Genomic DNA, 17127 nt, shown 5'->3' with positions numbered 1-17127 from the left:
AAGCTGGAAGGGCATATTGAGTGAGCTCCTGCAGGGATTAGTCATGGATCTTGTTCTGTTCAGTATCTTCATAAAGGATTTAGATAATCGCATAAAGAATACACTTACGATGTTTGTGGGGGATACCAAGCTGGAAGGGGTTGCAAGTGCTTTGGAGGATAGGATTAAAATTCAAAGGAGAAATCGTCTGATGTAAATAGGATGAAATTCAATAAGGACAAATGCAAAGTACCCCTCTTGGGAAGGAACAATGAATTGCAAACATACAAAATAGGAAATGACTGCCTAAGAAGGAGTACTGTGGAAGGGAATCTGGGGGCTTATAGCAGATCACAAGCTAAATATGAGTCAGTAATGGAATACTGTTGCAAAAATATTAAACGTCTCTCTGGGATGTATTATTAGGAGTGTTGTAAACAAGACATGAGAAGTAATTCTTCCGCTCTACTCCATGTTGATAAGGCTTCAGCTGGAGTATTGTATCCAGTTCTGGGCATCACATTTTGGGGAAGATGAGGACAAATTAGAGGAAGTTCAGAGGAGAGCAACAAAAATGATTGTGTCTAGAAAACATGACTTGTGAAGAAAAATTGAAAAAACTGGGTTTGGGTTTAGTCTGGAGAAGAAAGACTGAGGGATGGGATGGACATAAAAGCTGGCTACAAAGAGGGAGTATAAAAAAATTGGTTCTTAATTTCTGAATGTAGGGCAAGAAGCAATAAGTTTAGATTGCAGCAAGGGTGGTTTAGATTAGACATTAGTGAAAACCTTCCTAACTGTCAGGATAGTTAGACACTGTAACAAATTGCCTATGGATGTTGTAGAATCTCCATAATTGGAGGATTTTAAGAACAGTTTAGACAAACACCTGTTAGGAATGGTCTAGTTATTATACTGTTAGTGTGGGGGAGTGGATTAGATGACCTCTTGAGGTTCCTTCCAGTCCTATGATTTTATGAGTTCAGTTCACTAGTATTCATGGAATCATGTTTAGTTCATCATCTGTATTCGGTTTACTACTTATTTATTCATGAAACTATTTGGGGATCTGTTGTCCTCCTGTTTTGAAAGTTTGCTATGTAATTAAATAGCAGAAACAATACCATATGATCAGTCATGCACCAGAAGGATCAAATAATCAAAGTGAAAAGTTTGTGAACAGTTTTGAGACTGAAATGCATGAATACAATCTGTTCCTATATGTTTTTTTCCTCCATATCCTCACTCTGTGTTAAACACTGACAGCACCAGGGATCTGTCCTTTCCACATAATCAAAATGAGTTTCTACCACCTACCTTTACAGGCTGAAGCACCAGTCCCTCACATACTGTGATATATCTGTAATTTTCATTAAATTATTGTTTTTTTGGATATAAAATGTGCTGTTGGGAGAGGAGTGCTTGGTTTAATATGTTCATTGAACTTTCATCCTTGAAGATCTTGGAATAAGTTTCCATTCACACGTCCCACTCACTGCCCCAAAGTAGGTTGGATAAAAATGGATGATTTTGGGGGTGGGGTGTAGAATCTGGTTTTACTGATTTAAATCTGATTTTTTGTTGTTGTTGTTGATACTTAAATCATAATGGTTTCCTTTTAAAAATCTGTTTAAAATGAAATCTGAATGGGGTATCGTCACAGCTTGAAATATTTTTAAAGGCGGTCCCAGCAAAAGAGTTTGAGATTCACTGCTCTACAAGAACAGATTTAAGATAATAGTCTTACCATTTAAATAACATAAAAATACAACTTTTTAATAATGCTTGTATTTAAACACACAAGTAAAACCTTTCATATTCCAGAAATTGCATTATAATCACGTTTGAGGTACTAAAGTAATTTCGTTGCACGGGGCAGCCTAGAATGAAACAGATACAGTGAATAACATGGAAACAAGAGACCTCAATCCAGCAAAACAGTTAGGTTTGTACTTAATTTTGAGCACGAGTAGTCGTGTTAAATTTATGAAACTACTCAAATGCTAAACTTAGGCAAATGTTTAAGACTTTCCTTGATAGAGGCCAATATATAAGTGGCATGACCAGAGAGTCAGTGGGAACATGATTTCCTGATGAATTGTACTGAAGGGGTAGATGACACAGAGAACGGTATTTGAGCTAGGGATGTAAATTTTGTTTAAAAAAGATAACTGTTTAAACTATTAAAATTGTATTGGTTAAATGGTTAACCGATATAGTTTTGTGTCCACCCCTCAGCCCCTGGGTAGCACCCTCAGCCTAGCTCCGCAGGAGACCCCCCCCCCATCTTGGACCTGTGGTCTCTGGTGTTATGCAACGGAGTGCTCCGCAGCACCTGCACCAGAGCCTCTATCTCCCCGGGCAGCGGTAGCAGCACGGCCACCTCCGCCATGGTCTGACGCCGTCAGCATGGAGGCCGAGAGCCTACACTGCTGGTTAACTGGATAAGTATTAGTCTTAACGGTAAGACTAATACTTATTGGTTAACCGTTTAATATTTTGCATCCCTAATTTGAGTCCAGGGCTAGATCTACAATAGGACTTAGATTTGCAACACTCAGCATTGCAGTACCACCCAGTGCAATCCACAGCCCCGTAAGGCATGTAGGCTACCTATACGATGCATGGGGAGAAACAGGTGCCTAAGAAAAGCTAGCAAGCTAGTCAATAGGAAATGCTGAGGAAAGGGGAAATCCTAAGTGCCACCCCCAAGAGACTCAGGTATGGAAGTCTGAGCTGGAAGGAGGTACCTGTCTCCACTTAAGATTCATAGCCATGAACACTCTCCTGGAGTTAGGCACCTAAGCCATTCCGTGCAGAAAAGGTGGAGGAGGTGGTACATCCCTTAGAATCTGAATGTAGGTCTCCAATGTAAGTGCTTTAACCATTGGGCTAAAAGTTATTTCTCCATATGAATGTGGTGGTGGTGGAAAATCTAGCCTGTGTTTTCCATATCCCGGGTCAGTCCTCTAATAATCGGCCTAAAAGTTTGGAGTGATGCCCCCTCTTATACCTTCTCCTCCAGTTGTTTGTGTTGGCTTTTGGTGTACTCAGAGTACGCCTGCCTATTAAATCAGGGTGTGACAGGTGGGGGAACAGTTGGTTTGAGAATCCCAGTGGTGCTTAGACATGAGATAGGCATTTAGGCATCTAGACTGAGTCAGCTGTCCATGTGCTTGTTGGCAGAAACTAAGGTTCCTGGGGAACTTTAACAATGGAAATTTAGGCATCTGGGGACTTAGGTGCCTACAGAGTTAGATGGCAGCTGAACAGGTGTTTTGAGGATCTCAGTGGTGCATAAATGTTGGAGTTGGGGGTGCCTAAAGTGGTAGTTAGGTGCCTAAGACGTTTGTGGATCTAGTTACCCAGCATTTTGTACATACATTCCAGTCCTTTGTAGATGTTTTGATATCCACAGGATTTTCTTGTGGATCTTGGTGTGTCTTAAGGTTAAGGACCTGCTTCATGGTGGAGAAGGCAAATCTTGTCACCCAGATAAGTATGATTTGGCCCTATGTCTGTTGGAGTTTTTTACACTTTGGTTTCTATTCAGAAAATGGTTCTAGAGTGTGGGAGGACCCTTTTAATTCGTAGTTCTGAATCTGCAAATGGTAATGTTTCTAGAATGTTGGTATTTGTAGGAAATTCAAAGCAGAAAACTAATAAAGATCCATCTTTTTGGGTTTTTTTACAGGTAAAGAAGCTTGGCATAGTTGCTGTTAGTAAGTATACAGTTGTTCTACGTCATGCAAATTACGCTTTTTACAAACAGCTAACACATTTATATAGACATGAATTGTGTAACGGGAAGCAGATCTTATCTATAATTAGTTATGTCGAAGTATGTTAGAAAGAATGTTAAGGTTGTAAAATCAATCACTTAAATGTTAGGAAATACCAGAATTAAAATTGCCTGTGCAACCTAATTCTGCACCCTTGATACGTGTTATGATAAAGTCTTTAATTAGATGATTGCATATTATATCTTTTCACAGAACCCCATCCTCATTCAGCGAATGGGTAGATATTAAAGATTTCTTAACCTACACATACAGTGTGGCCCCAGGTCTTATAACACACACTATTCAAACCCTTTTAATTGAAAACAGATTTACTCATTTTCTAATGGCTGTCTCTATGGGGCTCTCACCATAATATCTCAGTGCTTCACAACATTAATGAATTTATCTTCACAACACCCTTATGTGACTGGGTGCTGATGTTATCTCCATTTTACAGATAGAAGCACAGAGGAATAAGGTCACAATTGGCAAAAGTGTCTACTAATTTTGGGTGTCCAACTTGAGAGACTTAAGGTGTGATTTATTTTTGTACTCAGCCTTTTTATAGTAATTCATATGTTCAAACCACATCTCCAGTTGATTTCATTTGCACTTGAGTGCTCAGCACTTCCAGAAATCTAAGTTCAGGTGTCTCCTTTTGGGCACCAAGAAAATGAGGAACATACAATTAGTGGTCAGCCATGAAAAGTCTGGTTTAAGTGACTTGCCTGGTATCCCATATGAACTCTGTAAGGCAGAGGTAGAATCCAGTTATCCAGAGTGGCATTCATCTGCCTTAACAATGAGACCATCCTTTCTTTTCCTGCAATCACCTGCCCCATTCACAGCACAGCTTCCAACACATGCAACAAGTGAAGCAGGGGTCCAGTAGACAACAAATTAACCAGCCATTCCTTGAATCCCATCCATCCTGTTCATTAAATGAGGCAGGGGTCCTGTGCAGGGGAAAAACTAGTATGTGATTATGTAATTAATGACTATTGTAAAGCATATATTCACCTGGGGTCCTAATTAAGGATGCATAAGTAACCTTAGCATTTCCTTTCTCTTGAGTGCTTGACTTTGCAACCTTAACATTCTTTTAATGTAGTTTTTTGAGATGTATATTTCCTAGAATTAAAAAGAAAAAACCAGAAATTCCGTCATGTGGAACCTGTTGACCGCGCCGCGCCCCCCCCCCCCCCCCCCGATTGGGTCAGCAGCAGATTTCAATGTTCAGATCCCTACCACTTGAGCTACCATAGTACCATAACTAATAGCAACAGAAGGTTGTTGTTGTCTTTCTGAGCTAGTCACTAGAGGGAGAAGGGAGGATGATAAATACTTTTTCAGTGGATTTCAGAGCTATTTTGCCAGATTTTGGAGGGGAGTGTTCTCTAGTAGTTATAGAGCCTTCCATTTCTGTGTCCTGGACCATTGCTGTCCCTCTTTGCTTCAATCCTCTCCCTCCTGTGCACATACTCTGCCTCCCCAATCTCTGCACCTATCCATTCCTCCAAACTCCTGCTGCCCACACTCCTATGCAAACCCTCTCCCACATAATAGGTTCCTGCTCCACCCACTCAGATCAGCCTTCTCCACTCCCTATCAGCCTCCTACCGCTCCCTTTGTCTCCTACAACACCCACTCCCACCCCATTTCTCAGGCCATGTCTGTATTACAGGGACTGTAATGACATAGCTATGCTGCTTTAGCTGTGTCATTATAACCCCGTAGCATACATTCAGCCTGGGTGATGGAAGAGGTTTTTCTGTTGGCGTAGAAGCACAGCTTCCCCAAATGACAGTAGCAATATCAAAAGAAGCATTCTTCCATTGACATGCTTGTGTCTACACTCGGGATTGGGACAGCCTAAGCTATGATGGTATGGAGTGTGGATTTTTCATATCTCTCAGCTCCATAGCTATGTCAGCCTATGTTTTTAAGTGTAGACCAGGCATCATTCTTCTGCATTTCAATGTGGCTGCTTCCTCCTCCTTACTGCCTGGGCACCAGCTGCAGGAGCATTGTCTCTTCTGTGCACTCAATCTCTCTACTCTCTTCCTGTGCTCAGTGCCACAGAAGCCCTCTGGGTGGCAGAAGGAATAATTACAGGGAAAGTCCTACTCAGCCCCTGAAACCCCACACTGGAGCATGCTCAGTACAGATAGAATCTGCTAACCACCTCACCCTCCTTCCAGATTTTGAGTCCCTGCTTCAAAGCATGGGGGCATTAGAACTTCTAAATGAAACCATTGTGGAAAAAACATTAATATAGTCAAAACAATGTGTTTCAGTAATCTTATTCTTGGGAACATCTGGACTGTGTTATCTAAAACTTTTTTAAAGTATTCAATCTAAAGCAGACACTCGGCATGGAAAATTTCAGTCCAAATGATTTAAGATTGGCAAAAATATTAGCCCCTGAAAGTAGGGTTTTATAATGGGATGTGTCAAGCGACTATGGGCTGCACTACCAGCTGTCTTAACATTTGATGACAAATACAAAAATAGTTGACACTTTTTTTATCATTTTTGTTTGCTCTAGTCTTAAGGTGCATTCAGTTTTCTTAAAAACACTGTTCTTGGGCTGTCAGTCTTGAAAATGTTGTTTTTTGGGTGGTTTCTGTCATGTATAATACAGCCATATTTTTAAAAAAGTTAATTCATGCCCTAACTTGCAGTGTTCCCTAGATGTTTTCTCATGTGAGTTCATTCCTAGGAAAACAGTTCTCATAATTTAGCCATGTGTTGTGCAAAGATAGTATTTGCTAATCTGTTTTCTTCCTAATGTACCTTAATTTGTCATTGGTAAGTTGCAACCCTGAATGTGTTGATACATTTTTTATTTTGAAAATTTTATTTATTGTGAAAATGAAAACTGTTAAAATTATTCTCCTTTATTCATAGGTAATGCTTTATTACAAGACATTACTTGTTTGGCAGCAGACAGAATGTTGGTCTTTGCTTCATATGGCAATCTTCTCCATGCTTTTGCCCGGAACAAAGAGGTTTTTATCATTCATTTACTGTTTAATAACCAGATGCTAAGTCAGTATTAATGTTTTGTTTCTTAAGTCACTTATTTATATCAACACTAATTTTATGAGTTTTAGGGAAGACAGCCTCACAATACTCAGCAATAACAACAATGCGTATGTTAAAATAAAAGGGTTTATGGACAAATTCTACAATGGCTGGGCTGTGACACTTATACAGTGACAGCACTCTGTGATAAAGAAATAATCTTCAGGAAACAGAAGTTAAAATACAATTAAAACAATGACAAAAGGGATTTGCCAAATACACTTTCTCAGCACCAACAAAGCTATCGTACATGAAGCTTAATAAAGGGACATATTTACTAGATAAAATATAGTATAAAGTTGTGCCTGACAGGTTTCTGTTACAGTAGTTGCTATCATTCAAGTAATGATAATGTATTATAATATTTTTAGTACAGGTTTTACTGAAATGTGTACTTTGAAATCATAGGTGGTTCATCTATATGATGGTCACAAAGGAGAAATTCGCCTTTTGCAGCCATTTGGTGATCATGTCATCTCTGTGGATATTGATAATGTTCTTATTGTTTGGGATGTACAGTCAGAAGGTGAGTCACTATTTTCTCATTCTGTAACTGTCCAAACTATATCTGTGGTATGTGATGAAAATAGTAAACATTTAATAATGTAAGCTAGTTTGTTTAATGTTTATATCAGAATTCTTAATTTTCTTAAGGCAAAATAAAACAGTTGTTGCATTAATGTTTTGATTTAAGGCATTTACTTTGCATATGTTAGCAATTTGTATTTTAACAGTTGCAAAGCTTTAACTTTTTGAATGTCACTGTCTGTTGTCATTAAATAATTGTCTAACTTCCCCCCTCCCATTGTCTGGCCCCTCTCATAATTTCCCACAACTCTGAAAATGTAAATGGATCAGAACAGAAAAAATTGCTTAAATAAAAATATTATCTATTGAAATTATATATGGTTTTGATGGCTCGCTGTTAGGTGGAATCATGCTTCAGTGGCTTAATTATTTCTTTTCATAGAATTCTCTGATTGTGGTATTGGACAGTGGCTTATTAGCCTGACAGGTTCTCTTGTGGTGGTCTGTGGTGTTCAGCAATTTCTGAAATAGCTACTATGCTTCTAAGTTGCAGCTGATGTATTAATAAGACTTTTTGTTATAATGTAAAGAGAAGACAGGCTAATCAGGTGAGATGTTCTGCTCAGAAAGCAAAATAAGAATTCTTCTTAATATAAATCTGTTCTGCTGTGCAATATAAAGTAAGCAACATAACTTGCCATGAGATGGGTCAGCTTCATATGAGGTTTCTGGTGCTTGTGGGGCAAGAAATCCCAGTGGTGAGGATTTCTTCCCATTTGTGCATGTAAAAAATAGAATAACTATTTTTCTTTAAAAAATTGCAAGGAATGGCTAACTTGGAATGTTTGTAATGGCAGCAGAACTAACACAGTTTCTTATGTCTGCAGAAGAATACCTACAACTGAATTTTGATAAGGCTGTTTTTGCAGTTTCTGCAATTATGCATCCGAGTACCTACTTAAATAAAATTCTCCTTGGCAGTGAACAAGGAAGCATGCAGTTATGGAATGTAAAGTCCAAGTAAGATCCTTTATTCTTTAAGTACACTTCATTCTTCAGGTGGAGCTACACTCAGTGTTAACATTTTTTAAATAAAGTGACCTCTTAATGCAGGTCTATTTTTCTAACTCCTTCAGCAGAAGAGTTCCTAAGTGGTGTTTTTCAGAAATATGGGCAGTACAGCTGCCTCTCTCACGTGACTGAAAATGTTATTTTTCTAGCCAGCATTTTTTTGCTGTGAAGTAACAGAAATTGTGCAAGATTTTTCAGTTTTCCTTGCTTTCATTTCTTTGAAGCAGATAGTCTTCCTTGGGGAGAAAGTGTCTGTGTGCTCAGCTAAGGAAGTATTCTGGTTCTTCTACCTATGCCCAACCCACTCAGCATTTTAGCTAGTTGACTGCCTGATAAAGTGTGGCAGAGGAAGTAGTTGTAAAACTCCTCCCCTTTAAAACTATTGCCCAGCCACTGAGAGGACCCACAAGGAAGAAGGAGACATGCCTAACTGAGTGGGAGGAGCTAAGTTTCACACCTGTTCAGACGCTGCAGGATTTGGGATTGAGATCATTACTCAGATTGTGCCTCCTCATGCTTCACTACAGTAATTCAAGGTGGGGAAGAGAATTGCTGATTGGGTGCCCAGCCCTGATGTCGATTTAGTTTGTTTTGCCCCAGTTTTCCAGTACAGAAATCTGAAATTGAAAACACACAACTGCATTGTAGAAGTTGTTGAGGGTAGAGGGAGTTGCACATTCCAGTTTTTCCAAGTGCCATTTTCAAAAATGGCATATGCACTTAGAAGGCTAAATCCCATTGTGACTTTCAATAATCACATTAATACAAAAGACCGTAACTATGATCCATGGCTTTTGCAGTAGCTGGTGTAGGCCTTTACTTCTCTTGTGTGGCGAGCAGATTAGATCTGTGAATTTGTATGGTGGCAAATCTTCTGACCACTCATCTGCACTCTTTCTGCCAAACCACAAGACTCCACTGTGTGGAGTCCTCTTGTACAGACTCTACTATGTTTTCTTCCCTCTTTCCTCTCATCCTTGCAAAGTGGAAGCTCTGTTGTATTTCAGGGCCTTCCATTCCTGTGCGGAGGGAATCAGCATTTGGCCCTTAGACTGAAACAATAGCTGTGAATCTGCCTAGACTGAAACAATAGCTGTATCTGCCTGCAGTCTTGCCACGGCATTGTGACATGTTTAGAATAGCTTCACAGCCAGAGCTAGGAACTTAATTATTTAACTTTTTTAGAGACTGTGCAAGCCAGATAAGTGTTAGTCAGTGATTATATATAATTTTAATGAGTTTATGTTCTTTTTATTTGCTTTTATATGTATTTTAACACTTTAAAATTCTGGATTTAGTTTTAAGTTTTATTGTAACATGTTGGTTTTGGTGCACTGGTCTATGGCTGAGTCACTATTAATAAATTTGACTTGACTTAGTAAGCGTTGATACTCTATCTTGCCATGAGCTGGCTATTTCCAATTCATAGTGAGTACATATGCACACACACGCACACCCACACTTTGTAAATGTGAATATGTATATGACTACAATTCATGGGAATTTACACTCATCATGTTGCTCAAGGTTTTATTCCCATAGCAATTACACATTTTTAATATCATTACACTTATTATTTTATTTTTATTCAGTGGGTCTATATGGTGCTATAGATGCTGTACAAAAACTACTAAAATAGGATTAAAATAGAATTTTTTTCTTAACTTCCTTTTTAAAGAAAGACAGACTAGGTGATGGCAGTTTGAAATGAGTGCACTGCATGCTCGTGTTTCAGCATTCTCACACTTGTGTGTAACCATCATCAAAGATTGTTTTAAAAGCCTAATCCTGCAGCCAGTTACCTGGTTCAGTGTTTACAGATTTACATAATCCTATGGCATCAGTGAGTGTATTTGTGTATTCGCACCAGTAAGTGGCTGCAAGATTGACCCCTAAATTTGATTAAAATGAATCTGCCTTGTTTCCCAAGTACAAAAAAAAGATTTGAATGATTTTTGTGTAGCATAGAAAACTAAAAGTTTAGTTTCATTATTTGATAACTAATAAACACAGCCAAACTTTATTTTACCAAAATAATTTTTTATTGGTACTTACAGTGAAAGTACATGTTCTAGAGCAGGGGTGGCCAACCAGTCAGAGATGAAGAGCCCAAAAATAGCTATAGATACCGCAAAGTGACACATTTACCTTACCCTCCACCGGAAAATTCATGCTGATCTGTCAATTTCACTTTTCAGTTTCCCCTCCTCTCACTTTTGGAGGCAGCTTGTCAATTTCACATTTGAAAGTAAAAAAGTTTTGGTGCCCCATACAATGCGTGGAGCCGCATTTGATGGAACAAAGAGCCGCGAGCCGCATTTGTATGAGCAAACAGCCGCGGGTTAGCCACTCCGTTCTAGAGTCCTTAATGTTACATCACGCACGTCTTATGCTTCAAGCATTCTATAATCTTTCCTGTGCACTCAGTTTTATCATTGCTTTGCCTGATCCTCAAGACAGAATGTACCAACATAGTTTTTAACTTTTCCATATAAATGATCATTTTGCCCTAATTTTTAAATTCCATAAATTATTTTTAATGTATGCTGATAGCCTTCATTCTCTGTCATACTTCTTTCTTGATATGGTTGTTAGACATTCATTTTGATGCAGACTTTTTCCAAATGTAACTTTAAAAATTCTTTCTCTTCACAGCAAACTTTTATACTCCTTTCCAGGATGGGGCTCAGGTGTGACAACCCTCCAACAGGTTAGTATTCTTGATAGTTCATTGGTTTATAAAAAGTAAATCTAGAACAGCAATCAATGTTGTTTAACGTTCTTGTAGAATGCTGTAGGTGCATATTGTGTAGAAAGACTAGATAATATCCCTGCTCTAAGAAGCATGTCATCTAAGGGACCAGCCCTGCAAACCCTTACTAACTCAAATAGCTTTCTTAACTTCATTGTGTTTACTCCAGTCAGTAAGGACTTCTTCGATGACTAAGTTTTTAGGATATTGACCTACCATAGATCAGCTTAATTGTGATACCAGTTTCTTCTGAAATTTGTTTTGCTTTAAAAGAAACAGAAAAAATTAAATTTTTACTAAACTGAAAAGAACAACTCCAAAAAGAAGCCAGGGAGCTATTACAAACAAAATAAAAACAAACTAAAAGTCTGATATCAGATGGTATTATTTAACACCGGATATTCAAGATTCTGCAAACAATTTTAATTTCATATACATTTATTCTGAGTGCAACATGTTCAGTCTTACTTTGATGCTTTAGAGTTATCAAATGCTCAGTTAATGATTCAAATAAATGAACTGATATTATGTGGTAGGAAACTAAGTGTAAAATTTATGACTGTACGGTTAAACCACTTATTTTAGACATAAATTTACTTTCATGTCATACATATCTGGTATTAACTTGCTGTACTTGTAAAGTATTGGCATAGGAAAAGCTTATGAACCATGAAGTAGGTTTTACAGAACTTGACATAAAATATTCCATACAAAAACTAAGTTTGAGCAATGAAGCACTCAAGTCAGGAAGTGATATCCTTGTGCAGATTTTATACTGTGCAGATTTTAGTTGCATATCTCACATACATTGTGTAAGACTGCCTCCCTCACCTAGTGCACAATTGGACAGTGTACAGTGAACAAGGAACAGATGTGACACTTACTAGATTTATTTGAACAGATTTAAAGGGAAACATATCCAATACCGTTATCTACCAAAAATATGTTTTATTGTTCAAATTATTGTTAATAGGAAAGTTTAATTGTTCAAATTTATTTATCTTAAATTCTTTTTATGCTAAATTAATGCATTCCCTCCCATTAATTGCACATCCATGGACTTCCTTCTGCTTCATTAAACATTGCTCCTGTGCACTGAAGGCTGAATTTGCTCAGAATTATATTGAAATCAGTTCAAATCCAGTGAATTCAATACTTTTATTCTGAATTTATGTTGTGTGATGTTGAAGAAATACCTCATTCACTTTGCAAATTCATCCTGTGCACTGAATGAAGCTGTGATGTTGTAATAATAACAGATTGTGCAGTTAAAGAATACATTAATGCATTCAGCAGAACTCTTATTTTTTTAATAGAAATATACAGAAGGGATGGAGAAGAATCTGTTTAACTTCTCTCTTGTCATTTAACTGTCTGTCACAGGCACCAGCAGTGGATGTAGTTGCAGTAGGTCTCGTGTCTGGTCATATCATTGTGCACAACATTAAGTTTGATGAAACACTGATGAAATTTCAGCAAGACTGGGGTCCCATCACAGCAATATCTTTCCGTACAGGTAAATTCTAGCAGTTTGATTAGTCATTGTATATGCAAATCAAATTAAAACTGTAATATTAATTGAAAAGTAAAATATATTTTTAAGGTATTTTAGGCAAAAAACTTTGGTTGTGTGTCTTGGGGTTTTTTTAGGTTTACAAATGGAAATAGTAATAAACTCGTGATCTTTTCTTATATAGTTGGAAAAATTGCAAATCTTGCAGTGAAATGTTTAAATGAAAATCTATACGCTGCAACATTCTACTGTTTCATAAGAAGTAACATTGACTCAGAACAGATCACTCTAGTAGTAGGGCTCTGAGTATTCTGCAATACAGCATATTTGGCTCTTGCTTCAGAATTGTGCTCCTGAATCTAGTCTTTTATTTAAATATTTCTAGATCTCATGTTTGTGAACAAAACCTTGAGCATGTAAGGGTGTTAGCTGGTGTAGTATCTTTGACTAAGCATACAACCAGAAATTAGCTCTGAGATGTCTGAGCAGCACCCATTCCTGCCATTCATCTAACTCTGAAATCTAAAGATAACAGTATTGACATTTAATTGGTTAACTATTTCACTGTTGGGTGCTTAAGCAGACACAACCAGCAAATATGCATGTTTTAGAATCCCAAACTACCTCCTGTGCCTCCCCCAGTGGAGAATTTAGTATAAAAGTAACACTGGGTCTGTTGTACTGACTGTTTAAAGTCCTCTATTTTAATTTAAATAACTATTGCAGCATTGTCAGTCTGCTGAATGAAAGTACTGCAGAATCCAGGGAGCCTGCCACAGAACACATGAGGCCTTGTCTACTAGTTTTCACTGTCCAATCTTCGTTAAATTCAAATTGTAAATAGGATACTAAAAATTCTTTTTCCTTTAAAAATTTAACACTGGGAAGGATTCTTTTTAGTACACTATTTTCATCTTGAAGTGTCCTATTAACTTCTCATTTGAATGTTTTTAGCATGCTTCTACTTAAGTTCTATTTAATATATTATTTAATGTCCAGAAAAAATACTTGAAACATGATGGAATAAATAGAATAAAGTAAAACAGAATTTTTATGAAATAGGAGTGTCTGTCTCTATTTGTGGAAATGATTCTGTAAATATACACTGAAGGAACAATTACTAGGTGCATTCTCAGTTTGCAGTATTTCACTGAGTATTTCCCCATAAGCAATTATATAATTTGCACAAGAGTAGGGAATATATATATCCTGGTTTAGCTGTGATCTCTGATTTTGCACTTAGTGGTGTAGTGCAGGGATTCTCAATCTTTTTCTTTTTGAACCTGCCCCACCCCACCAACATCCATGGCCCAGCTGCGCTACAATAACTGTTCTTCTGCATATAAAAGCCAGGGCCATCATTAAGGGGTAGTAAGCAGAGTAACTGCCCGGGGCCCCAGCCACATGGGGCCCTGCGAAGCTAAGTTGCTCAGGCTTCGGCTTCAGCCCTGGCTGATGGGGGCTCAGGGCTGTAGGCCTTCAGCCCCGCGCGGGTGGGCTTCAACTTTCTGTACTGGCCCCCAGCGAGTCTAACATCCACTGTGTGGTTTCTTGCATCTTCCTCTGAAGCAGTGTTTCTCAATTAAATTTGGCCACGGAACCCTTTTGAACTCCATAAATAATTGCGGAACCCCCCAAACTCTTAACAGTCTTCAAATGTCGAAATAAGCAAAGGTCAGCATTTCTTACTTAAATTACACTTACACTTGATACCCTCCGCTGGAAAATCCAAGACATCTTCCCTTTTTCAGCGGCGCGGAGGGCAGCTGCTCTCGGCGGCGCGGAACGCCAATTGAGAAACACTGTTCTGAAGCATCTGGTACTAGCCATTATCAGACCATGATACTAAACTCGATATACCTTGTCTGATCTGATATGGCAGATCCTCTGGTTCTGTTACTGGTGGTACTGCTCCATTTTCGCTTTCTCACAAATTATATCATTATGATAAATGATTGTTTTAATTTTATGTTCTATTTAGGAATTAATTTTTTCCTCTGATTGTAATCTGGGAGTTTTCCTACATGATCTCTTTGAAAGGTTAAAATGATTGATTAAAATGTACAAGCAATGCATAGTAATTGTTTTTGTTTTTCATTTTGTGATCAGATGGTCATCCAGTCATGGCAGCTGGAAGTCCTGTTGGACACATTGCACTGTGGGATCTGGAAGAGAAGAAACTAATTAGTCAAATGCGAAATGCACATTCCACAGCAATAGCTGGTATGTCATTTGTCCAGGGAGAGCCATTACTGGTTACAAATGGTGCTGACAATGCTATAAAGGTAAGCTATTTTATCTATTACTTCCAGTGTGCTAAATTTATTTTTTTCCACTGGTTCTCCAAAGTAAAAATTCTTGTGTAGATTGAGGTAGTTCTTTTCATTTGCATCAGCATGCACAGTAAACCCCAAGTTACTGAATATGACAGATTGTTGTTTGTGATTATGTTATTCCAATCTATTTTTTTCAATAGGAGTTACTTTTATGCTTACTGATGTCCTGCTTCTATGTATTTCTTGAGCAGGTATGGATCTTTGATGGCCCTGGAGGTGGTGGTCGTTTGCTGAGGTGCCGTATGGGACATAGTGCTCCTCCAACAAAAATCAGATACCATGGGCAAAATGGACAACAAATTCTTAGTGCAGGTAGAAATCCTCTGAACTTATCAAATGTATCTATTTTGTTCCCCACTGTTGTTAAATAAACTTTTCAGCTTATTAGTTAATGATGAAAGAGATGACTATCAAGGTCATTAATTTAATGTTGACAATACGTTGCTAATTACTGTATTTATTCATTTAGGTGCATTAAGCATACTTAGTAGTTCTTTGAGTGATTGCACAGGTGCATTATTCCACGCTTGGTGTCTGTGCTTAGCACTAGGTTGTTGGGAAATTTTTTCCCTCAGCTGTACCTGTTGCGTGGCTTGAGCTTCTTATGCTGCCATGTGCCACTGTATGCAGGTATAAAGGGCAGAGCTGCTCTTAGCCCCACTCATTTCCTTCTCACCCATGACAGTCACCAGAACTCCTGTTCATTACTGGAACAGTTCTCTCTCAGCTTTGTGTAAGGTATTGTGTATAATATATCTAGTCTAGTAGTTAGTATGGCTAGTAAGTTTTAGTTACATTTTAAATTTAAACAAAAATAATTTTTCAGTCTTGTTCTCCCCGCTCCCTCCCATTTCAGTGTTCTGCTGATGGCACCAAGGTATACCCTCGTCGCTGGGCTTCAAGCATTGTGCTGCTTGCTCTAGGCCTGTGTTGGTGACCGACTCACCCTATAGTTGCCTGAGGTGCCTGGGTGAAGCACAATTAAAAGACTGGTACCAGATTTGCAGGGAGTTCAAGCCTGTAATGAAGAAGCATAGGGAGGCTAGGGTGAAATTTCTGCTGATGGAGTTGGCGTTCAGGCCACGGTTGAAGCCGTCCCAGTCTGACTTGATGCTGAGTGCTGCAGCTTCAGCAAGAAGTGCACCTCCAGAATTAGTGGAATCTGGGGCCCGATCTCTATTGCCCATGCTAAGATTGAAATATAAGACTTCCAAAGAGGCCCCAAGTGGGGGAAGATCTTTACCCTCCAAGTTTGGTAAGAGGGGTGAGAACGAGTCAAATGGAGTTCATCTGAAACCTAAGCACTCCTCCCAAATCAGTGTTCAAGTCAACATAGTTGGTTTCAGTGCCGCAAAGGGCACCATTGAGCCCAATGCCAGGAGTGGCACCATCAACTTGGTCACCGCAACAAGATACCACCTCAGTACCAACTACCTTGGAGGGCTTGAGGCAGCAAGAAATTTGCTGTGCCTCTCAGAGCTAGTGTCTCCATCTGTACAGGAGTGGAGTTCCTTGGCACCATTGCCCTGTTCATTAGCAGCTTCAGCAGGCCAACCTGTGGTACTGAAGTTGCCTACTTCCTAGTCAATTTGTCCTTCGGTACCCTCCATGGGGTAGCCTGCAATGACCAGGTTCTCTGCACCGGTCCCTGGTACTGACTGGATGAGCTACTTCATGGTCAGAGGAAGGGGAATCTTCATAGTCAGATTTAGGGGTGGGATCTTATGTCTCACAAGCATGAAGCAGGACTAGTCAGTCCTCTCACAGCTCCATAGGTCACTAGTGTCCAGCCTCATCAGTTGCCATTTTGGAACGCTTGGGGTTTCCCCCCAGTTTCTAGATCTTTCCTTCAGCATGCCTATTCAGTACCCTTGTCTAGGGACAGCCTGTGCATCCGTCTGCTCCATCTGTAGGATCCAGTACCAAGCATCAGGAAAAGGTCCTAGAAGCAGAGGAACAGCCTGTAGGAGAGCTTCAATCTCCTACAGTCTTGGCTTTCTCTGTATCCTATCCAGATGATGTGTCTTCTCCTGATTAACGTAAAGCCTATGAGGAGTTGTGAAAGAGAGTGGCTACAGA

At 38.9% G+C, this 17127-nt stretch overlaps 1 protein-coding gene across 1 annotated transcript in view; it reads left to right on the top strand.

Moving 5' to 3' along the window:
• Positions 1-17127, top strand: part of WDR36 (WD repeat domain 36) — a 62432-nt gene that overhangs the window by 2090 nt on the left and 43215 nt on the right. Inside the window, exons 2-9 of the mRNA XM_067568753.1 lie at positions 3674-3701; positions 6672-6772; positions 7257-7374; positions 8264-8396; positions 11103-11157; positions 12583-12715; positions 14822-14997; positions 15240-15360. Coding sequence (XP_067424854.1) covers positions 3674-3701; positions 6672-6772; positions 7257-7374; positions 8264-8396; positions 11103-11157; positions 12583-12715; positions 14822-14997; positions 15240-15360 — 865 coding nt within the window. The remainder of the gene's footprint in view (positions 1-3673; positions 3702-6671; positions 6773-7256; positions 7375-8263; positions 8397-11102; positions 11158-12582; positions 12716-14821; positions 14998-15239; positions 15361-17127) is intronic.

This window comes from Emydura macquarii, unplaced genomic scaffold (genome assembly GCF_026122565.2).
Source record: "Emydura macquarii macquarii isolate MOO-44397 ecotype Brisbane River unplaced genomic scaffold, CSIRO-AGI_Emac_v2 contig_2897, whole genome shotgun sequence".
NCBI lineage: Eukaryota > Metazoa > Chordata > Testudines > Chelidae > Emydura > Emydura macquarii.
Note: the sequence above shows the minus strand (reverse complement) of the source record. Positions and strands in the feature narration are given on the sequence as shown.